This window comes from Chaetodon trifascialis, chromosome 6 (genome assembly GCF_039877785.1).
Source record: "Chaetodon trifascialis isolate fChaTrf1 chromosome 6, fChaTrf1.hap1, whole genome shotgun sequence".
NCBI classification, from domain to species: Eukaryota; Metazoa; Chordata; class Actinopteri; order Chaetodontiformes; family Chaetodontidae; genus Chaetodon; species Chaetodon trifascialis.
In genome coordinates this window covers 22,225,877-22,250,404 of record NC_092061.1, presented here as the reverse complement: position 1 = coordinate 22,250,404, position 24,528 = coordinate 22,225,877, and the positions used below count along the sequence as shown (strand labels likewise).

The 24,528-nt window shown below is 39.9% G+C and overlaps 2 protein-coding genes across 2 annotated transcripts in view; one reads left to right on the top strand and one right to left on the bottom strand.

Annotated features, from left to right (window-relative positions):
- prdm6 (PR domain containing 6) overlaps positions 1 to 24,528 on the top strand; it is a 91,735-nt gene that overhangs the window by 48,780 nt on the left and 18,427 nt on the right. Inside the window, exon 6 of the mRNA XM_070963955.1 lies at positions 15,995 to 16,119. Within this exon, the coding sequence (XP_070820056.1) occupies positions 15,995 to 16,119 (125 nt within the window). The remainder of the gene's footprint in view (positions 1 to 15,994; positions 16,120 to 24,528) is intronic.
- LOC139332098 (uncharacterized) lies at positions 4,153 to 6,588 on the bottom strand. The gene is made up of 2 exons (XM_070963810.1): positions 5,967 to 6,588; positions 4,153 to 5,810 (listed from the first exon to the last, which is right to left on the bottom strand). Exons 1-2 carry the CDS (start codon positions 6,586 to 6,588, stop codon positions 4,153 to 4,155), a joined length of 2,280 nt encoding a protein of 759 aa, XP_070819911.1.

Here is a 24,528-nt window from a genome sequence, read left to right as displayed (position 1 = left end):
GTATGACAACAATGAAACAAGCATGGTTGACTGACTAACTAGCTTTTCCTGACTCTCATGATGCAACATTATCATGCATTATGTCTCACTTGATTAGTCTGCTATCTTATGGAAAGCATATAGTTACATATAATTAAAACTTTGGGATAAACTGCTGTGAGTTTAAGTTTAAAAAGGAGCGCAAACGATTAGTGTGTTACATGCACAAGTATCCTAATTATTATCAGACTTTTGGAGTATATTATGTGTTTGCATGGTTTAAGAAACCTAAATAAGCCATTGTCTATGTTTGAAGTCATGAGTATTTGCCAGGAAGAGTGCTGAGAAAGGCGTGTAAAGACCTTATCAAGGTCTGACCCTTGGGTACTGTCTGCGCAGGTGTGTCCTTTAGCACAGTCAGTACTGTAAGTTGAAGTTATGAAGATAAATTATTTAATGAGTTTGAGACACATTTCTTTTAAAAGTCTTCTCCCAAATGTAGTCAACAGTGGCATAAAACAAAAGTAAACAGGCTGAGAAAGTGGAGCCCTCCATAGTCGGAGCAGTGTTGTGGTTTTTTCTTTACCTCTACTTGTTCATTCTTTCATAATCAACCTTTTGTGTTTCTGGTTCTTCTGAAAGGAACTTGTTAGCAGTTTGAGTAGTCTTAGTAAACCCATACATGTTGGCAGCTAGCTGGTGAGAAGTGGTGTTTGCTGGTTTTGTAGATGGTTGAACTAAAGGCTTGAATGAATCGGGTTGTTTGTGGAATTGTAAATGTTGCGTTGATGAGGGCTTACAGCATGGTTCTGTATATTTTTATGAATTTATTTTTTGGTACATTTATTTTGTGATTGTCTACTCACCAAGTGAATTTGTTTTTGTCTCATCTTTCATCAAAGTACACCAAAGGACAACCTTTTTGTTAGCAGGGTTGACAGGGGGCCCAATGTTGGCACGGCAACAATGAACCAGCGCAGTATGAACAGGGCGTGGAAAGACAAGCGGCTTGTGGAATAAGTGATAATTTACAGATGTGATAGGTGATTTATGATGGTTGGACATATGACATTAACAAGCCAGGTGACATCATCATGCTCACCTCTGAAACAAAGTTTCAAAATTTCACTCAATTCTAGAGGCGTGCATTACTGTAACATCAACAGTTGGATGATAACCTCAGCTTCTGTATTTTTCTGTTAGAGAAATATGACTTGAGTGGTAGCAGAGATATTGGCATGAATCTGAGAGCCTTTAATTACCTGTTAGAATTTCCCTGAAGACTGGAATAGGCGTGGCTGAGCACAATTGCTTTCCCGTCAAGACAAACTAAAGTGAAACCTGTCCACAGCAGGTTGTAGCCACAGGTAAACATGTTATTAAAACAAACCAATGAAACTGATCTCACTGAATTCCCCTACTTCTTTCTGGCCTCTCCCTCCACTGTATATAATTATACTGTACCGTATAATTTTCCGATAATTCCTTCAATTGTTTTTCCTCCTGACCTCTTCTGATTCAATCTTCCTGTCTTCTTTTCTTGTCTTTGAGCTTTTTCAGTTGTGTTTGCTCCTCCTCTTGTCTCTGTTGATCTCCTTGATATCGTTTCTCCCACCATTCATTCATTTTCCCAAGCCTCTTGTTTTGTCCTCTTTTTGTATCAGTTCTCTGCCTGCAGTTGTCTTTTTCAGATTCAAATTCACAGTGAGAAAAAAAATCATTGAGGTTTCTCTCATTTGCAATGATGTTGAGATACAGAGAAATACACAGTTAAAAAAATGACCAGTTTGCAGCGAGAGTGTCAATCTTGAGAGTGTGCTGTAGATAATTTAATATGTTTGGTGCACAAAAGCTGAAGGCAGATTTTCCAAGTTCAGAATAAGCCTGCAGGACTTGCAGCATAAAACTGTTAGTACAGTTCTGCGTAGATGTTGTATAAGTTGGTGAATGTCTAATATGGGAATCATATGTGTTTATCATGCCTCTGTGCCAGAGAGGACCAACCAACTTGGTGGTGAGTGTCATAGGAATCTCCAGACAATGAACCTGAGGGCAGAATGATAAACTGAGTCTGGGGGTTTGAGAGCAGAAGCAGCAGCATGTCTGTAGATTCTATCACAATAGTCAAAGCCTGATGGGAAGACTACCTCAACTACAATTCAAGGGGAAGCTGGATCTGTGCCTTTACAAAAATCTGGATAAGATTTTCAATGTAAATGATTCATCAAGCCATCCATCCATCCATCCATTTTCTATGCCGCTTATCCCTTTCGGGGTTGCGGGGGGGCCGGAGCCTATCTCGGCTGTCAACGGGCGAGAGGCGGGGTACACCCTGGACCGGTCGCCAGCCAATCGCAGGGCACATACACACAACCATTCACACTCATACTCACACCTAGGGGCAATTTAGAGTCACCAATTAACCTAATTGTGGGAGGAAGCCAGGGTACCTGGGGAGAACCCACGCATGCACGGGAAGAACATGCAAACTTCACACAGAAAGGCCAGACCCGGGAATCGAACCTGCGACCTTCTCTAGGCATGCGCACTACCTGCTGCGCCACCTTGCAGCCCCTTCATCAAGCCAAGCACCTCAAAATTTCTACACTGATTCTCAATATATCTACCATCGAGTGTGGATAAGTGTAGATTTTGTTTTGCTTGCATTAAGCATCACTTGTTGATGATCACAGGTTGACAAGTGCATCTTAAAGAGCATTAAAAAAAGTTGGTTCTCAACAGTAAATTGTATAGATTTGCATTGTACAGTGCAAATGATTGATGCATGAAAAAAAGTGGAGTAAAGAGGTGGCCTTAGTGCTTTTCTTCCTGCATTAGACACTCTCTCGTCAGGTCTCTCTCTTGGGTTGAAAGTCAAGATGTTCCACTTCTCACTCCCCCGAGAAACCTGGAGAGCTTCTGTTGTGTATTTGTTTTCAAAGTATGTGTGTTTTAGACTTTATGTTGTTTCTGTGTTGCAGTGTGTTTGCTGTTAATTTATTTGTTTTGGCATTCTGCTGCATGCTTTGTCATTTGCAGCGCACCTCTGTTGTCTTTGTTTTGGATGTGTTTTTGAATTGGCATCATTTCTGAGGCTGCAGCACGTTTCTCCTAAAAGACATGTTTAGGGCCATTGCAGCACATTTGATCTTGTCAGCCACCACACAGAACAGTGTCATGCAAGCCAAGATGGACATTACAGATCCTTCTAGAATACCTTTTTGTCACGGGTAGAAACTCAGATTGGATATTTCTTGCTTTGGCACACTGAAAAGTGTATTGAAATAACATAAGCAGCAATTAATGTTTTTCTATGTATTTATAGAAAGACAATCTGTATATTTCAGTATGGGCACCTCAGTAATGGCTGTTCTGTCACAGTAGAACATGCTCACTGCTTTTCATGTTTCAACTGTATGAAAAAAAGTTACATCAAAATGGAATGATTGACGCACTTTATTCATCTGTGCATTTTCAAAATAGTGAATTGTGTGTTAAGAAACAAGATAACATATTTGCAGACTGTGCACAGGAAAAACATTTTAAACGACTGATTAAGACATTGTGCATAAAATGTGGTAAAAATACAACACTATAAGCCTTCTGTAATTATAAACACAGCTGAACTAAGAAATAAAAAAGACATTTGCAGTGTGATCTGGTTGTTTGCTTACATTGTATGACTGCAGTTATAAATGAGAAAATAAACTTTCCTTGTAAAAGAAAAATAAGGATGGGATTACATTCCTTACACATTAATTTATTTGCTTCTGTCATCAGGTTTCACTAGTTTACACTGAACATTTGTTGTAATATCTCTGAACTGTGAGGTAAAGGTAAAATAGCTAAATGTGAAATTACAGGTTTTGTTTGACTTGAACAAAAGACTTTTTGTTTCCTAACATGCTGTCTGTTTCACACTGAACTTTACAGCTAATAATCATGCACACAGTTAAACTTGGTCCGGTATTATAATCAGTTGAACTTAAGTTATAAACTATGAGCTGGAGTGACTGTTAACCGTTCACAGAAACTCCCCTTAGCACAATAGAACATTATTTATCAGATTGTTATTTTTATGTCAGACATTGGTTAAATAAAGTATTGGAATCTCAACACTTCAATACAGGAGTTCCTATCACCACATATCACTGCGACCGAAAACGAAACATCTCATAAAATGCAACAAGCCTTGTCTTCTACGGCTTTTTTCACATGTTCCTCTATCCAGTCATTTATTTCCTCCCTGTGTGTTTTCTTTAGCTCATTGAGTTCTTTCTTCAGATTTTCATTTTCATCACCATATACATATTTCAGCTCATTTATTTCTTGATCTTGTTTTTTCTTCAGTTTGTCAAAGTCTTTCTGGTATGCTTTGTTTCTGCACAGCTGTCGTATCATCGTGTCATTTTGTTTTTGATGCTTCTGCTGTAGAGCCTCCATTTTCTTTCCATACCTTTCCATCTCAACTGAAAGCTCGTTCATGTATGTACATCTGAATTCATTGCATTCTTCAGCTTGCTTTCTGGCCTCCTCTTCATTTTTCCTCCTAATTTCCTCTGCTTTCTTCTTATAGTTTTCTTGTATTTCTCTCAGTTCTCTTTCGTACTGTTCTCTTCTGATTCTAGCTTCTTCTTTTCTTTCATTTTCGTATCTTTCCAATTCTCGCTCATGTTCTTCTCTGAACTTTTTAAGTCGTGTTTGCTCCTCCTCTTGTGTCTGTTTATGTTCTCGATATCGTTTCTCCCACCATTCCCTTCTTCCCTGCTCCCAAGCCTCTCGTTCTTGTCTCAAGTGTACTCTGTTCTGCATTAATAACATCCTGGCAGCAGTTGCCTTTTTTTCTGTTTCACATTTTAGTTTTTTCTCCACGGTTTCTAATTTTTGTTCCCATTCATGTCGTTGGATTTCCTCCCGCCTTTTCTGGTTCTTTTCTTCCTCTTCTCTCTTTTCTCTTTCTCTCCTCATCGTTTCCATCTCCTTCTGTATATGTTCCTCCTTGTCTTTAACTAGTTTGACTCCCTCATCTTGATCAAATTTAGATATTAATTCTGACAATTTTTCTTTCCTCTCTTGCATTTCTTCTTGATGTTTTCTTTCAAGATCTTGCTGTTCCCTCTGTATCTCTGGTTCTTTCTCCTTCATGATCTTATCCATTTCCTTTTCTATGGCTGCCTCTGCTTCTTTGAACATCTCTGAGGTGTAGTAGCCACCGCCGTTTTTCCTCACCATCACCTCAACCTTGTTCAGCAGCTGTTTGACTTGAGAACGATTCATCTGATCATTGTTATTGAAGACCTGATATCCTCCTCCACTTTCAGTGGCCAGTTTTTTGACAAAACCCTCACTGTCGTCTTCTATATAACTCTCTATTGTTTGGTTTTTAAGATCATCTCCTCTGGTGAATATAACAATGACAAAGTCTTGTGACTCCTTGCCAAAAAATGTCTTGACCAGTTCCACAGTGTCTTTTTCCTCTTTTGTAAAGCGGCCAATCTGCAGCACTAGTAAGAACGCATGAGGTCCTGGAGATAACAAGGTGATGCATTTCACCAGCTCCTGTTGAACTTGATTGCTGGACAGCGTTGTGTCGAACAAGCCGGGGGTGTCAACCACAACGACAGACCGCCCATCAATCTCTCCTGTTTCTTTTTGGCAAAGCCTGGTCACTGACTTTTGGCAGACTTTAGAATAAAAGCATTCTTTGCCCAAAATGGTGTTTCCAGTGGCGCTCTTTCCACAACCGGTCTTCCCAATCAGCACCATCCTGAGACACTCTCTGCTCTGCACCATCCTGACAGACTCGGTACTCGGCACCATCCTGAGAGACTCTTTGCTCAGCACCGTCCTGAAGGACTCCCTTCTCTGCACCATCCAGACGGACTCGGTGCTCGGTACCATTCTGAGAGACTCTTTTCTCTGTATCTTCTTGAAGGACTCTCTACTCGGCACCATCCTGTGAAGCTCTTTACTCTGATATTTAGAACCTTTTGCCTGATATAAAGATGCATGCCTTGTAACTGTCGGAAACAGATCTTTTGTGAAGCCTCTGCATCCTACCACTCTCATCTTTTCCACAGTATCTAACACCTCAGAGACTTGTTTCTTGTCCTTTATGTTGATGAAAACATATCGTCCACCACAGCTCTGAGAGAATTGCTGGATGACTCCGTTATCTTGAAGAAACCTCACAGCCACTGAAAAGTTACGACTTGCCTCTGCAGTAATAAGAATCATGGTGAAATCATTGACTCTAGAGCTGAAAATGTTTTGGATGGTCTCTAACTCTTTCTTGTCTTCCTCACTTGGGGGATCTAAAGGCAGGACCAAGATGAAGGCATGGACACCCTCAGGATCACAGTGTGATATACACTTTAGTGATTCCTTCCTTGCTGCCTCCTTAGGTTTTCCATACAAGGCAGGCAGCTTCACCAGGGAAACCCACCGTCCACACACCTCTGCCTCATTTTTAATACACTCCGATGAGTCAACAGGTGGACCAAACTTTCTTTCTCCCAGAATGGAATTAGCTGCTGAAGTCTTCCAGTCTCCATGTCTCCCACACAATACCAAGTTTAGACGTGGTTTTTGATATTTAGGTGCTTCCATGAGATCAGTCTCATCAGTAAAGTTTAAATATTGTCCCTTGTTTTCACTCACTATGTTTTCCATTTTTCCAATCAATTCTTGAAGAACATAGTCGGGGAAATCAGCCAAATTGATTCTGTGCTGCCTTTGTCCACAGTCTTGGATGAGTTTCTTGACTGAAGAATTCTCTCCCATATAATTTTGTGTCATGATAATCATCAAGTACTTAAAAGCATTTTGGCCAAAGAGGCTCATGATGAAGTTACATGTTTGTCTGTCCCTCTCAGTAAAATCAGAAGTCTTTACTAACAGCAGCAGCACATTCGGTCCAGGGGGGCACTGAGCCACACACTTCTTCATCTCATGTCTCACTTTATCCACAGGCAGACTGAAGACATTTGCTGTTTTCACTATGGTGAAGGATTGGTTTTTCCAGTCTCTGCCCATAGATTGCTTCAACATTGTGTGATGAGAACAATCTTCTTTTCCAGTGATGAAGTTGCTTAGTGTTATCTTTTCGTTCCAGCTTTTTCCTAACATCACAATTCTGAGTTCGGATGCTGTAAAACAATAACAATAACAGCATTACAAATTTTACGAATTCCATGAGGGAATCATCATTATTGTCATTTCATTAATGTCAGTCAAATACATGGACTTTTTTAAAAGTAATTTAGAGACAAGTTCGTTCTTATCATGATCTTATCTGATATGCCGATGATACTGTGCCATTTATCTCAGTTTCAGAAATGTCTGTATCTGCTGTCCTTGGATTGTACAATATTTTAATTGCTTTTTTAAAATGCTGGTCAACTGGGATACCTCAGAAATCACGCCTCTTGACTTGTCATTAGTGATAGGAACTCTGGCTCTTTTAAGAGAGCCGGTTCTCACTGCTCGTCTTTTATAAAAGAGCCGACTCTTTTGGCTCCCAAGTGGCTCTTCAGATTTTTTGTGGCTTAAATTAATTTATTACCAAAATAATATAAAATTCTGTGTAAAATTAATTACTAATGTACAAAACATACTTATATCAAATTTTACTGCGCTTCCTGCGGTCACTCTTTTTCTCACCTTTCCAGAGTTTTGTCTGTCGCTGCTGTGTGTGTGTGTGTGTGTGTGTGTGTGTGTGTGTGTGTGTGTGCGTGTGTGTGTGTGTGTGTGTGCGTGTGTGTGTTTGTGTGTGTTTGTGTGTGTGCGCGCGCGCGCTCTGTCTGTAACCCTCGCTCCTCCCTCTCCTGCTCAGTGCATACACACTGAAGCCACCAGTGGTGTGTGTGTGGTGGCCCACCACACATTATGTAGTTGACCAATCACGTGCGGCTTGAACAGAAAAAAGTTGAGAAAAAAAGCGGCTCTTGCTCCGGCTCCCAGGCAGGAGCCGTTTCTGATCGTTCACTTCAAAGACCGGCTCTGAGAGCCGTTTCGTTCATGACCAACACATCACTACTTGTCACAAACTGTCTAATTCTTGGCAGGTAGAGTGCAGTGGGTCTAGCAAACACTGAGTCATCCCTTTTACATTGCAAAGATTAATTTAAAACAATATTGTGTCAATATTTAAAATACTGATTAATGCATAATGCAGGTTTAATTGTAATGACATAATTTTACAGCTATCTTTGTGGATAATAAACAAGTGCTGTAAGAGAAGAAAAATAAAACTGTTTTCTATGACAAAAGCTGCATATCAGCTGTAGATGCATTGCCACTGCTTTATTACATCAATATGCTAAAACCACAGATGATCCATTAGTCTGTAACGATGCAGTGTTGACTAGTGGTTTTGATACTCAACTACATTCTGTGAAATACCTATTTCGTGGTAGTATCAAAGTGTGGTTAACAGCAATGTATGCCTCTACACCAAAGGCAAAAATTTATGCCATCAGAATAAATTGAAAGATGATATTATCACATTAAAACTTGAAGGTTGTTAATTTTCCCTTTTCCTTTATCATTTTCCTGCTACTGTCACAGACTAGGTTTGGCCCACTGCCTTTATTCATCATTTTATTAAAGTCTTGCTGACAGACCATATCTATGACATGAATTCATACTAGACTTACTGAATGTTGATGTTGCCATCTTGTGTTAGAGAAATTACAGGTAGGTAACTGAAGTTGGTGCCTGTTGAGTTCAAGGAAACACAGTGTTAAATTATGATACTAAAACTTAGAGGTAAATAAGGCAAATAAATATAACGATTCAAGCACTGAATGTTGCTCGGTGTAGTTTTACAATTATGTCCACATTGTGCCTTAAATATACTAATATGCTAAAACGTAAAAAAATCTACTTAATTATATATACATATATATATCCTTTCACTATTCCCTCTTCACATAGTCAAACACGTGGCACTTACCTGAGGTTTATTGCAGTTTTATCATAGTTTTGGATGAGGTCATGCTATGTCTGGTGTAACAATTTGCTGTAGTTAGTCTGATAACTACTGTTACATATTCTGGTCTGTCAAATCACCAGGCCTGAACAGTTGACACCTGCAAATTATCAATCTGTTTTTATTAATCAAATTAAGTTTGTAGGCTACATACACACACATTCTGTATGTTTTTCTCCTTCTCATTAGTTATCTGTTGAATTTATTACGAGTTTAATCTACTCACCAGATAAAATTCTCACTCGGTCTAAAGCGTGTCAATCAAGTCCCAGCTCTAAAATAAAATCAACTCATCCACGACTATCTTTTTGCCAGCTGTTAGGTATGGTAGCAATGAATGGGCAGGGCCCGCACACAGAGAGAGAATGCCAGAACAGATTGATTGTTGTCATTGCACAAGTATGACAACAATGAAACAGCCCTGCTGTGATTGGTGGACTGATTAACTGCTGCTTTTTTTTTTTTTTTGCTCTGTTTAAGATAGATATTCTGTAGATTAGATCTGCTGCCTTGCACACAGTTAGTATGAATAAGTGTATGGGGTTAGCTGAGGTGAGTTTAGGCTTAAATGTGCAAACAGAACAGTCTTGACTAAAACGTCACATCAGGGTATTGGAACCTCTAATGTTGTAAGCAGGGTGGGGCATATGGTGCAAACAGATCGAGTGACACCAAGACCAGTTTGGCGACAAGGCACGAGCACAGAAAATGCACACCTCTAGAACAAAGTTCAAGTAATAGATTAAACAGCTGGGTAAGACCTGTGTTTGTGCTGTATTTCAGAAAATGGGATCCCTGTAGAGACAGACATTAGCTTAAACTTGAGGGCCTCCCACAGGAAAAAACCCAACATAGTACGGAATTTGGAATTCCCCTTAAATGGTGTCTGAGTGCACGTGATTTCTTACCAAGGCTCATAAAAACTGGTAGAGCTCATCCATGCCACTATACAGCCACAGAAAAGAATCAGTGTAGCGTCTTTTTACCTGTATGATGCACATAAAAGTTTTCCAACTTGAAGTGCAACTGATCATTCTTCAGTCTCTCGGCTTGAAAAAAAAAAAGACCCTTGATTGTTGGACTTCAGCTTCCTTTATGGGTGCAGATGATGACATCAAGAGAGCAATTTTTCAGAAGAAGTGACAGCTAACACCTTTATTCAAACCCAGTCTGTCCTGTAGCTGCATTGTTGGTTTGGTTTGGTTAGAAATTGGACTTTGAATATGCCCAAAATGCTTGGTCAGAAAAAAAGTTCAAACATCAGTTTGAAACATTGCAGAATGGACTGGGGGCCTTTTTCCATTGAGATTTCCTTTATGTTTTCTGTTGACTAGCTTTGATAAAAGTTCACTGGCTGTTGCTAGTTTTTGCAGCTCTGACTTGATAGAGGATGATCTAATTGCCTGTAAAGTCATTCTGGACGTAACTCAATAAACCCCAGAAAATGGCCATTGAGTTGGGCCAGACCACACTAAAGTTGTGGACTGACTTTGTTGAACTTTGTCAGCATAAATGTTTTAGATAAACACAATTTTACACATGTAGACACATTATTACACTTTGTAAGATATTTGAGTTGTTTGATTTGTAGTCTCACAGTGTGCGTATGTTGGCTATTATTTAAAGGCTGATTATACAGCTATTTTGGCTTTGTATGAAAACAGAACAGAGGAAAAAAAAATCAGAGCCGAGAGAGAGCTGATGATGTCCCAGATGAATGATTTTAAATTCAACCACGTTGCTGTATGGCAGCGGGGGCCTTTATTTTCATACCTGAGAGTCTGTTGGATGTGTTTGATTTATAACACCGCCCTGCCTGAATGTAGCAGCATGTATATATTAAACACATACATTTGTTTTAAATGCATACAAGCCGTTGCATGTTTGTGAACCCCATGTGCTCTTTTTATCCTAGGAGGTCATATGGTATGTTTGATTTACAGCCTGGTCCCTCCTGGCTGTGTTTTCACATGGGCCCAACAAACACCCCACCCCTCCCCCGGTGTGGAAAGAATTAATAAAACACACACACACACACACACACACACACACACACACACACACACACACACACACACACACACACACACACACACACACACACACACAGGCAAACAGGGATCTTCAGCAGGCTCAGTTTGACTTGTCTGGCTCAACTAACTGCTCTCCTCAAATGTTTCTGACATCTATCAGCACTTTCACTTACTGTCATTAACGGGGATTGCATAATTCCACCATTGTGTATGATTGTAAAATACTACTTGTAACTCTGAAATACAAAATTACATCACATCTTATTTGCCTTTGATTTTATACACTATTTTGCCAAAGCATTCATATAGAATACACCTAAAAACATCATAAACAGGAGGGGCTTTGTTGTTAATTTTGACAGTTGAGTAGGTATTTCTATTGTAGTGTCTGTGAATGTCTGTCAGCATTCATTCATGTTGTCATACATGCTCTGATTTCTTGTTGGTGTTAATGGTCAAAGTCGTTTTATGGAGGCTAAATGTCTGTAAATATACACAGCATAATAATGAAGGAAGGCACTGACATCACTACAGAGAGACCAGAACATCACCATCTTGGCGGCCAATAAAGGAAGATGCACAGTGGTGATCCCACCACCAGCAATAAGATGTCAGAGGGGATAGCCTGGCCTTTTTGGATAATGCAGTGCACGTTGAAGAGGACAGGAGTCTCAACATTGACGTATACAGAAAACCCACGCACACTGATCAGTGTTTGCTCTCTGATTCTCACCACCCTCTGGATCACAAGCTGGGGGTTATCAGAACCCTACAACATTAAACTCAGAATGTGCCCACAAAGATGGACGGCAAGGGTAAGGAGCAGAAACACATCAGGGAAGCATTCAGAACGTATGGCTACCCAAACTGGGCCTTCATCAAGAACCCAAAAGGACAGAACAGAAAGAGAAGGAAAGGACAATAAATTGAACAACATTGTCATCCCTTACATTGCAGGAGTATCTGAAAGGATCTGAAGGATTTTCAACAAACACAATATCCTTGTTCACTTCAAGCCCAGCAAAACCTTGAGGCAGAAGCTTGTCCACCCTAAGGACAAGACACTCAGACACAAGCAGAGCAATATAGTTTATGCAGTACAATGCAGCAAGGAATCCACAGACTTGTACATTGGGGAAGCAAAGCAGCAAAACAAAACAACCGCTTCACAAGCACATGGCACAACAGAGGAGTGCCAACACCTCAGTTCAGGACTCAGCAGTCCACCTACAACTCAACAACATGGGACGTTCCTTTGAGCACAATAATTTACATAGTATGGCCAGGGAAGACCGATGGTTTGAAAGTGGAGTGAAAGAAGCCATCCATGTCAAACTGGAAACACCATCACTGAACAGAGGAGGTGGTGCTGATGCTGGGCGGAGCTATGATCCTGCTGGAGGACATGCCTGAGACTCCTAACCACAAACAAGTCCAGTTGCCTTTGGAAACACTTAGAAGTGTTCTCCTCTAGAAATGCATATCCTTCTCCCTGTCAGTCAGCTGTATTTCTCTACTTGTTTTCCTCTTTCTAATTCTTTTACTGTTTTTATTTTCTTTTTTCATTTCCTCACTCATTGTATTCTAGCTTGATGTGTCTACACTCCATTAAATAAGCATCATGTCACACTGCTGACATTTCCCCATCTTCCCCTCCTACATACAGTTGAGAGTGACTTTGACAGAAAAACAAAGTTGTCTGAAATGTGACTGCGGTGGTTCATCTGTCTGCAGAAAGATGCAAGTCTTTCATAGAAAGCAAACAAAACCAATTTATGCCCTGGAGGATGGAAAATGGTGTTAAAAGTAATTGATTGATTTATAAAATGGTCAACAGGACTGTAAAATCAACATGATTTTTACATATAGTGGGCTAAAATGTTAAAAACCACCAGTATAGTTGGTTAGGTTTGTGTATTTCTTGACTGAGCAGATTTGGATTTGATGGTGAACTCTGGTTTTGGATGTATTTTAACAATCTGATGTTTAAATGGAGCTTTTGATTGCATCAAGAGGCACTTTAGTGAACTGAAGTCAAACTTCATTAGTTGAACGTTTCTCATATGAAGACATTCAATGTGCTTTGAATTATCTGGACATTAAAAATCAGTTATGGTTTGGATTTAATATTGTTTCTTTTCACTTTAAGTGGTTGTCCCAAGCTGTTTGCAAAGAGTAATTAGTTTTCTGGCTCAAAGGAACTTTGGCAGGAAAACATTAGAGTCGTGTGGGAGTTGAACCTGTGACCTCACAGTTATGATCTGGTCTGTCTGACAGCCTGTCAACTCGATGGGAGAAAAGAACATGTGGGAAATTGTTTAAAAATAGTTTGGGATGAATGTGAAAATGTGGTTTTGAACAAGGAGTTTGCTCATGTTGTTAGAATGATGTTTTTGGGAGGTTGAGGTGTTGTTTTAGCAGTGGTGTGACCCAGGATCCGTCAGCTCACTGCTCACTAGCTCACTGTGTGTTTGAACAATACAGTCATTAGTTGGTCTGAAGAGAGTGAGAGACACCAGATATTTCCCATAAATCATTTGGGTTTGGTCAGATGTGAAATCAAGTTGTTATCAGATGGGAGGCATTTCCAAAATCGGACCTGGATAGAGTCACTGACACCTCACACTGTCCTGTCTGCAGTTCTGTTTATCAGCACTTTGCTTTTGCTCTGTTTGAGACATGATTTAAGGATGATTATAATGTCAGAGGGTTGTTTTGTTCAAAACTTTCATCAGGTGAGCCAGATATACATGAAGTTATCTGTGGATACTCATGATCCTCGGAGGAGAGTTTTCTTGATGACTTTAATGACCCTTTTCTTCAGCACCACCAACAGGTCAAAGTTTAATTTTGTAGTCAAGAAAATGATCAAAACCTAATTTTCAAAAAGGCTGCAGTTAGCGTTGCTGCTTTTAATGTGCAATGATCTTCATGAGAGAATAAGAGTAAAATATTATAACAGCTAGCAGAGAAAAATTTGTGTTTCTGTGCTGCTCTTCTGGGCAACTCTTACCTTGTAATCCATAAAATCAGAGCTCTGTCTATCACAACAGTTCGCCAATGGTTTCTTAGGTCTGCCAGTTATGACCAGTTCTAAAAAAGCAAAGATTAGGGGCAATCTGAAAAAAAAACCCCAAAAAAACAAAAACATAATTTTGTATAATTTTGAAGCTTTTTCTGCTTATCCATCCTCTTAATTGTCATCTGAGAGACACTTCAAAGGATTGTGAGGTCTCTGAGTAGCCACCAGGACAAGCTGGCAGGATAGGGTAAACCGTACCTTTGTGGAAGCTGCTGCTGCTGCTGCTGCTGCTGCTGCTGCTGGAAGCTGTAGTGGCGTACGTCACTGAGGGCTGGCAAACTGCTGCCGAATCTGGTTCACCTGGATTCCCTGCTCTAAGGCCTACTGCACTGTTTGGCCAAACAGCTCACCTGGAACTACAAAGATAAGGGCCCTTTGGCTTGGCTCAGAAAGTTGGGATTGGGCCAGCAATGTCTGGCAATGAGTCATGGTAAGTATTGACATTAGCTTACCAAGCTCACTGGTCATGAGGGCGAACGGCTGCAGAGATGCATCACTGAGGCTCTGGCCTGAAGCATCTATGCTGGAGGATTGCAGGGACTGAGAATAGGCTACTATCAGGGAGCAAAGAGCGTGTCAAGTACAGCCCTTGCATGTCAGCACAGCAGAGCATTTCACTACAAAGTCATCTGTAATGCAACACTGTGGCATGGTACAGCAGGTGTCAGGTCTCAGGACCTCATTGGTTGACACAGTGAGGGAGATGATCGATGGATTCGCAGTTGGCATTTCGCCTAGTCCATAACTGCTGGCATTTTGCATGGATGACAATGCCTTGCCATTTCTTGTGGGATGACAAAGAGATTTAGGATCTGGCCAGCATTTGTGAAGTTCCTAAATGTGTAGCTTGGAGGGCATCACATAAAAATGGCAGGAATTCACTAATTGGAGTTGCTGCAAGGAGAGCTTCATCCAAGGCTCAGTGTGCCAGCTCCATATGGACCACTGGTTTTACTGTGTCTGGGGCAGCCTGCAAGCCTCCCCTAGACTTGTCATCCATTGCGGACAGGAGGCATGGGTGGAAGCCTCTACTCCTCCATGTCCTGGTCCATTCTTGCAAAACTGCCTACAGGAAGCCCTTGTAGACAGGGCATTCTCATCCTATCCTAGTGGTGCAGGGGTCTTAGCATGTGGGCTATCCACCTGGGTCACAGCCCACCTACCCGGCTAAAGGTTAAGGAGCAAATCTTTAATCTCAGCAAACTCTGAGGCTAATGTGTCAGCTGTAGCTGCTTAACAGTCCACTTTCTTGCCCTTTTCCTAGGTGGGGCACATTCAGGTGGGGAGTGACTTGGCCCCCTCCATGCATTTGAAGATACACCAGATGGAGGCAGCTGGCATTCAAGCTGCCATCCTTCCGCCTCAGCTAGTTGGGCTAACGTCAGTTTTGCTGCATGAAACTGTAATTCATGCAGTGACAGCCAGGTCTGACAGTCAGTGCAGGTGTATAACACAGAGGCCTGTGGGGTATTCTTCATGGCCATCGGTAGCTATCAGCTGAACCATGCAGGAGCAACAAATGTGACCCTAACAATGGGGCTTTTCTTATGTTTATGTGTGTCTTCTGTTATTCTTTCTTCTCTCTCTCACCTTACGTATTTATTTATTTTTTGCACAAGAGAAATAAACAGCCAGCACCGACTATTCCAAATCAAGCTTGCCCGTCACTGCAAGCACAAACGCTTAACTCAGTGACAATAACCTTCACAGGAGGCCCAAAAATAGGCTCCTATAAAAAGCATAACTTATCTGAAAGCTAACAAAGTAAGCATGAGTTGAACATGAGTTGATATGCACTTGATGTTTTGCAATATCCATAAGATAATGACAATAGAAAAAAAAATAGAAAAATTAAGTTTTTGTGGCACATTTTAAATGAAATGTTTATGTCTGTGTGTTTTATTGCAGGTCCTGTATCTTCTACAGAGCGTGTATGGATATCCCCAGAGGCACAGAGCTGCTGGTTTGGTACAATGATTCCTACACTTCCTTCTTCGGTATCCCGCTGCAGTGCATCGCTCAGGACGAAAACTGTGAGTGAACACTGCTTTTTTTCTGTCTTTCTTTCTTTTTTCTTGGCTTCTCTATGTTGTAGTTCTCTGTTTATATTTAATCAGCATCAGCTTTAAAATATGAATATGACAGGACTAAAAATAATCCTTGTTTTTATGGACTCAGGCGAAAGAAAACAAAACAACATTATATTGTCTCTTCTAGAACTCCAACAGGTCACAAGTTTGATTTCACAACTGCTGTAGTATGTCTTGCTGAAGTGTCCTTGAGCAAGAAAGTGAATTTGGTGAATTTCCCCAGTGTGCAATCAATAAAGTTTGTCTTATCTTAGCTGAATAGTTAGGAAAAAGTAAAGCAAGGCACTTAACGCTGATAAAATCACCAGCCAAATGTTTCAGATGTAAATGTGACTGTAAAATCTATGTTCTGGCTCTGTAACTGGTCTGTGTGCAGGAAAAAAGCTGCAGTTTTCTTTGGATGGTGCTCTAATTTTATTACCAACAATATTTAAACTCTTAGACTGGAGAAAAGAAAGCTTTTGGCCCGCCACAAAAACAAACGCAGTGAAGGCAGGTTTTTCACAAACTTGCCACTGTCTGATTTATTTGTCTGACCAACTGAGCCAGTCAAAACAAGACTGGATGAAGTCTATTGTTTGCTAAAACATAGGCACTCTGTGGCCTGGTGTCGTCGTGCTGCCCCTCTCTCCCTGTTTCTCTCCTCGCTGTGACACCAGCGTTTCTCGATCCAAACTTTGCATCCTCTTTTTCGGCAAACAAAAGTGCACACATATGTGAACCTCCATCTTTTGACTGGGACTGTCCGTTTTTTGTCCATCTTATGTCTGATGATTCATGAAAACCTCATAACTCCAATTTGGTGATGTTCATGTTTTGACTCGGTCTTAGTCCACCTGGTTCTTGTTTGGATTGGCAGTTTTCAGGATATGTTACAAAATCATGACTCATTTTGAATAAATATATTACTTTTCTGGCAAGACTTGAAGAAGACTCCTGTCGAAACGGTTCATACAATGACTAAAAGGAGCAGTTTGTGTTTTACCGTCACTTGTTCAGGCTCTCTGTTCATGTGTTTTTTTTGTTAATCTTGGAGTCTCTTCTAGTTTCTATCTCATTTTAGTGAAGAAAATACTATGGTGTGTCTGGTAAAATATGCATGTATCTTAAATTTTAGTTTAGTTTAAGAGTCACAAAATGGTCTTAACTCTGAATTCATGAGAACTTAATTTCAGTATAAACATTTACTGTGATTCTTGTTTCATTTTTGTCAGAATTTGTCTGATAAAAATTGAATTTCCTTAACAAAAACTAAGCTTTATAGTGTGTAAAAATGCAGGCATGCATAATGCTCCTTGTTACATTCAGCTGCTCGCCTTACTCACTGATTAGACTTAAATTACCGTATATTTATTTGTAAAACAGTCTTAAAAGGTTTTCTAAACATTAAACTGCTTATAAACAGATGCTAGTATGACCCTCATAGTCAAGCTGTTTGGTGAAAGTTTCCTCAGAGTTGGCATTTTGGTGATTTCAGCTGGTTGAAATGTTCTTGAATGCTGGTGAAGTTTTTCTGTCTTTCTTCATCTCTCAGTTAGTCACAGTCCATTTTCTTTTCTTCTGTCTTTCCTGGCCTTTGTCTCGTCTTTCTTTCTCCACCTCACTCCCCTCAGTCCGTCCTCTCTATTTCTGTCACTAATTTATTTTTGTTTATATCTCCCCCAGTTTTCTGCTCAGTCAGCCTGTTTATATCTTTTCCATTCAAACTGTTTTTCTGTGGATTTGACAGAGTAACTCCCTGCAGGGGGAAAAACAAACTTGGACTCTTTTTTCTTACACAGTTATGGAGCTAAAAAACAAAACATGAAGAAGGAGTTTTAATCTTTGGAATCTAAATTGAAATGAATTGAATTAGGAGCTCATCTTTCACAGAGTCGCAGTTAAATGAGATCGTGCTGATTGCAAATTAGAGACGTTTGGCCACAAACTGGTTTGTTTTACAGATGGAACGACTCTTTTACATGACATCGTTCATCATGACAGGACCGTGGCAGCTCCTACACACACACGCACGCACAAACACACACACACACACATTTGTATTACTATGCTTAGGAGGACCGGTTTTGCCAATACATTAACATCATTAATAAAACCTTTTTCCTAATTTAAACAAAAGAAGTGTGAACCACATTAGCTGTGTGATGGGCATGTGTGTTGATTTGTACAACATGTTAACACAAAATAAAATATTTTGACAATCAGAATCAGAGTCAGAATCAGATATACTTCATTGATCCCGGGGGAAATTGTTTTGTTACATTGCTCCTTTAAAGAATAGAAGAAATAGAAGAGAAGAAGAGATAGAAGAGATATAAAAGAGAAAGAAGAGATACACATGTAAGAAGAGAAGAGAATCACAGGATCAATTGAGATGAAATGACCTTGGTGATCTTTTGATGTTTAGCAGGTCTAAATTTCCGTTTGTTCAACACTTCAGTCCATAAAAATAATGACTTCATTTACGTAACTAATAATTTTTATGTTTTTCAAACATAATCACATTGCCTGCGTATTAAAGTTAATATATGTAGTCAAATGTGCACACTGATGTCTGCCAGAGTGTGTTTGTTACTAACTGGCTGAAATACCTCAGTCCCTGTTTCATATGGTAATACTGTGTGTATGCTAAAGTAATGTGGTGTGGCAGAGTGAAGAATCCAGGGATCTATCAGTTTGAGATGGATGATTTTGCTGTCAATTCATTCATCCTTTGAAGACCAGCACAACAAACTAAAATCCTGTGCTTCAGCTAACAAAAAGTCAAACAATAAAAGTTGCCAAAATGTCCTCATTAACTGTATAGACGACATAAATTGTCTTTATCCCTGTAGTCCTCAAAAATATGGATGTACAAAACACACATCACTACACACAGATACATTGCATACCTACACACACTGGCAGAAGGCAAAGAAAGACTGGAGAATTTGCTTTTGCTTGTTGACATCCAAATGAAGTGAAATTAGATTATGCTTCCTTTGTACAAACTGAAAGACAGCAGCTCTGCTCTAAATTAAGGACATTTAGCTACTAACTGCATTTGGGTTTTCCGTGACATCGTTATCTGCTGATTGTGCCCACAAAGGATGAGTGTGATGTCAAAACTCTGCCCTGGAGATGGCAGAACTGTGACTTTGTGTCCTCAGTGGAGCAGACATTTAAAGTTTTTACCTTTATTAGAGCAGAAATCAATGAATGATTGAATCTATCAATGAATTTGGCAAATCCAAAACATCCTGTATGAAAATAACACCGTTCTGTGACATTTTAAACCAAGATAAAGAAATAATTGATGTGTAAAAACAGCAGAAGAGGTGTGTCAGTATGTCTGCCATCCATTGAATTAGTCAGTTTGCTTCACTATCGAAGAAAAAAACTGAAAGATTGAGGGAAAATGGGTTAAAATTGTAATTGTAATTGCTTAAATTGTAACAGAGGTCCACTTTCACACAATGACTTTATATTTTCAGAATTCATTATTAAACAAGCTTGAAGCACAGTGACACATTGCGTTCAAGGCGTATTTAGGCGTATTTAAATATGGGGGCAGTCTGCAGTTCAGTATCTTGCCAGACAGCTCTCAGGCAGCAGAAACAGACTGTTTGTTATCAGTGTAAGTCCAGAGATTTTAATCAGCAACCACATTCTCAAAAATCTGAAGCCACAGGAAGCAGGAGTGGAGCAGCTGGTTCATTGAGACTATTCATTTCCAGTAAAACTTGTAACACACCAGGCGGCTTTTTGAACAACACAGATCATCAATATTCTGACAATGAGCATTGACCTGGGTCACGGTCAGAATTTAGATTCCACTGAGATCCACCATTTGAAATGCAGAGACACCTTAGTGAGTTTTGGAGATGTTCGTCAGTACATAACAGCTTAATGACCGACCCAACTGTAACAGAAATCATGCAGCATTTAGCGAGACACGCAAACTCACCGGTGATTAAAAATACAGTTGTGGTTGAATTTCTAGATGTAAGCTCAATAATTACAGACCAGAGCAGGGTTTTAAGAAACTTTAGAAAAAATAATTCAGGCCAAAAAAAAGCCTTAATGTTTACACCATGTTATGGGATCATGGAAACAATTCATTAAAACAATTATATATAACGCAGTTAGAAATTCAACAAACAGTAATGAATGGAACAAATCCTCGGTCACCAAATGGGAACTGAGAGGAAGACAAAATGCTTTTGTTGCACTTGTTCTAATTTAGATTTAAACTGAATAAGATGAAACGAAAGAAGTTCATTCAAGACTGAATCCAGAAAATTAAGGGAAAAATAATGTAAAGAAATTCTAGCTGGAATAAGCCTGAATTACAACTTTATAAAGATGCCAAAAAATTGACAGTAATGTTTCATTCATTTAAGTAAATTCAAATACACACACACACACACACACACACACACACACACACACACACACACACACACACACAACAAACTCCATTAAACACACATTCCCCTGTACACGTGCTTACATACACATAAAAGAACTCATAAACACACACACAGAACATGAGCACTCACTCACACACACACACACACACACACACACACACACACACACACACACACACACACACACACACAATAAAGACGAACAGAGAACACATTAGAGCCAAACCACACGCCAGCACACAACAGAGAAAGCACACACACCCTCCCAACACACGCACACACTATCAAAGCACACACACCCTGTGGTTGTTTACTCATGCACGTTCCATCCAATCACAGCCTGTCGGCTTGACGCTGCGCAGCCCGGCCGCTGCCTAACAACAACAACATGTGCACTGTCTCCTCTTCATGTACGTCCTCTTTGTCTCTTCATCCTTCTTCTCCTTTACTTCTTTTCCTCTTCTTGTCCTTTTATCCATGTAACACATTCTTTTGTCTTCCTCTCCATTCTCTTAACTACTTGTACCCCAGCATGTCGGAACATAAGATGAAGATGAAGAGGTCAAAAGCAGCGAGAGAGAAGTGAGAACAGGAGAGAGCAAGAGAGAAGAAGAAAGGAGGGAGAAGAAACTGGTAGAAGACAGGAGAGATGAAGGCAAAGGAAGAGGGAAGAGAAAAGTAGAAGGAGAGGATGATGGGAGAGGAGACAGGAAAAACAAAGACGATATAAAAGGAGACATGAATGGACTCAGTAAGAAGTGTGAAGGACAGATAGAGGAGAGAAGTACGGTCAAAAGAAATAGAGAGGGAGGGATGAGTTCAGAGGAGGACAGGACAGAGAGTGGAAAAATATATGTGAAGGAAGCACAGCTGACATTTTGTCCACCTCTGCAGTAAACACCTCTGTACTTCATATTCACGTGTCTTCTTTATTTGACAAATTATTATTGCTAGTATTCTAATTACCTGTATTGATTTTATGAGACTTTATCATCTTTGGTAACTTATCATCATCGATTACTAACAATGCTTTGGCAGTATAGTCTAAAATATACTTCATAGAAGTAAAGAGCAGAAGACATTTAGAGGAGGACACAAACAGGGGAGTTTCTGGAGTCAAAGTCAAACTTTTTCCTGTTACACTTTTAATGATGTCAGTATAACAATACATGTATAAATGTAGAGTACAACCGCAGAGCCACACCGGCAATGAATGTATGCCACTAACCAAGTATTGTGTGTATATCAAAGTCTGATCTGTCTGTCGACCTTCGTCATCTTCTTCTGTGCCATCGAGCTCCATCGTTGTCCAGAAACCATTGAAACACATCACTAAGCCAGAGTTTAGCCCCAATGCGACATGTTTTTGTCATTACCGTACACTGACTCGATGTAGTTTGTTTTCAGTCAAGACCCAAGAGCACCAAATCAGAATTAATTCACTGATGAAAATAATTCCCAACAAATGCACAGCATGATCAAAATTATAGCATTAAAGTATAACATAACATTTTGTGATCAATGTGATTGTGTTCCATGTTCAGTCATGTGTACAGCTTATCCAGCCCATTGTTGTTTGTTCCTCTGAGTAGTGAGTGAGGATCATTTCTGCTCAGATTGCAAAAGAATCTTTTGATTTTGAGGACATAAAAGTTTATTTTCTCCAGTCTGTGTCCATATGCTTTTCAGGAGGAGTGTGACTCCATCCCACAATCTGAAAATGATTCGTGATTAATTTTGTGTTTTCTGTGGAGTTTTTAGACTTTGTTGTGTTGACAAGTGTAATGTACATGCTGTCAAACTGAATGACAAAGACAAGCAGATATAAACAGAAAATAAAGCACAGGATGGGCTGGGAGGGGTCATCATGTGGTTCTCATTAAGGAGAGGAGGAGGAGGAAGAGTGTTAAAATGAGGCTTGAACTGATAGATGAACAGGGAGGCTGATTGAGGGTGATACTCCACCCAAGTATCAAACACTCACTGCCTTTTGGCTTGAAAAGTTGCTTTTAAAACTTTGCACTCGCTCCATCATTGAGATCAGAGTCTGTGGTCAGTTTGTATTCATGTCACACCTCTATGGATGAGAACACACCCTTTACAAAGAAAGAAAACACAGACTCTGCAAACTGCATCTGCATAATTCTGCCATTTCGATGATGCATTTCAAGTACAGCCCAAACTGTATTGACTTGCATTTTTTGTATGTGCGATGTTTGTTGCAAAATGAATTAAGTGTTGGCGAGCGGCGCGTAACGTGGGCGTCGATAGTGCCGTCGGCCAACTTACAGATGGTGTAATTATCTCCTCATAAGGTTATTAGAGAATCAATGAAGCCTGGTGGCCTGATGGCAGAGTTGAGCTGATGAAGGATGGAAAATGGTTATGATGACTCCACTGCAGATGTACAACAAGGCAAAGTTAGAGAGAGGAGAATAAAAACAAAAGCAAAGACAACATAGTCTTCATGGATTAGTGCAGGGTATGTTCGGAAATATGAAATCCAAACACTCAGATGTACTGCGGGTCCTAGAGAAGGAAATTGTTTTCAGAGGTGGTGGACTGGTTTAATATGGTTATTTAAAAAAAGAAAAATATAGTGGCCCTTCTTTACTGGCCCCTCAGAATGCTTTCTACCTAAACAACAAAATAATGAACCAAAGCTAAAGCTAGTTTTGGAAAGAGCAAGTCAGATGATCCCACTTCCTGCCCGTCATATGCCAAGTTTTTCCAAACAAACCAGCTTTACAGAATGAAAAATGAAACCATCCACAGTGAATTAAAGTAGGACAAGCCCTTTTTATGTCATTTGAAACATAATGAAGGATTATGAAGTCCAGGTCTGTCAGTTGGTCAGACCAGAGAACAGAACACAGTTGAATTGTGGGTCAAGTGAGGACAGCTGGCATCAGCTGGTTCAGCCAAAATCTAATTTACACACTTTTATACAATCTGTTTTTTTCCTGTTAATGTCATTGTGCTTGACTGTTTTATTCACCAGCAACACTTCTGTGTCCTATATCTGTTCATCCACCCAGCCTAATACATTTATCATGCCATCTTCTATGTTCATATTTTTGTTACAAAGCACTTATCAAAGCAGAACTAACAGAAATAAGAAGTGTCTCACAAAACACATACAATTATGAGCACAACATAAAAACCTTAAGAATACATTACGCAAAGGACGAATATACAATAATTGAAACAATAATTGACATTAAATGTAGGCTGAGTTTAGCTCAAAGTAAGACTGTTCTTAATGTTCTTACACTAGTTCTAAAACTAGTTGTGGAAATAATAGCAAGTAATTGTAGAAGCCAGAGCAGAGATAGTAAAAGTAATTGGTCTCGTGATAATAGCAGTATTCTTATAGTATCCATTGTCATCGTAGTAGTAGTATAAGAAGTGCAGAGGTAATAATAATATTAGGAGTAGCAGCATCATTTACAATAGTAATAGCATCAGTAACAGTAGTAGTAACAGTTGACATTGTAGTGGGTTTGTCCAAGTAAATACTACAGGACTGCTGTCATGTGGTAACCCCCCCTTCCAAGAAACAGGCAGGAGGCCTTGGGCCCTGAAATGTAACCATAGTTTGAGAAACATTTCTGTGGTCAGAGAGAAGAACAGCGTGTCACTGTAACTGTACTACCAAACTCCAAACAGCCTAACTAGACCCATAATAAATTCATTCACTGGTAGTGGGAGCTGCAGTTTGCCCTGGGCTAGCCACGCGGATCTGGCCCCAGTTAGGACATTATGGCTGGCTTTCTGGTTCCATCACAACAGCAAAATCAGAATTACTTGTATTCATCCAACACAGCACACAGGCAAAAATGTGTCCTGGTGACAGATAAATCATAGACATGTAGAGGGCCACCTCAAAAGTTGCTTTGAACTAAGAATGGGTCAATTGATCCACCTGTCTGTCCAGCAG

What these genes read in the sequence shown, in the direction of transcription:
- LOC139332098 (XM_070963810.1), bottom strand. Translation starts at nt 6,588, where the DNA reads ATGGAAGCACCTAAATATCAAAAACCACGTCTAAACTTGGTATTGTGT. An exon ending in ATCTTTATATCAGGCAAAAG is followed by an intron (nt 5,811 to 5,966) that starts GTTCTAAATATC and finishes TGCTGAGCAAAG; the next exon opens with AGTCTCTCAGGATGGTGCCG.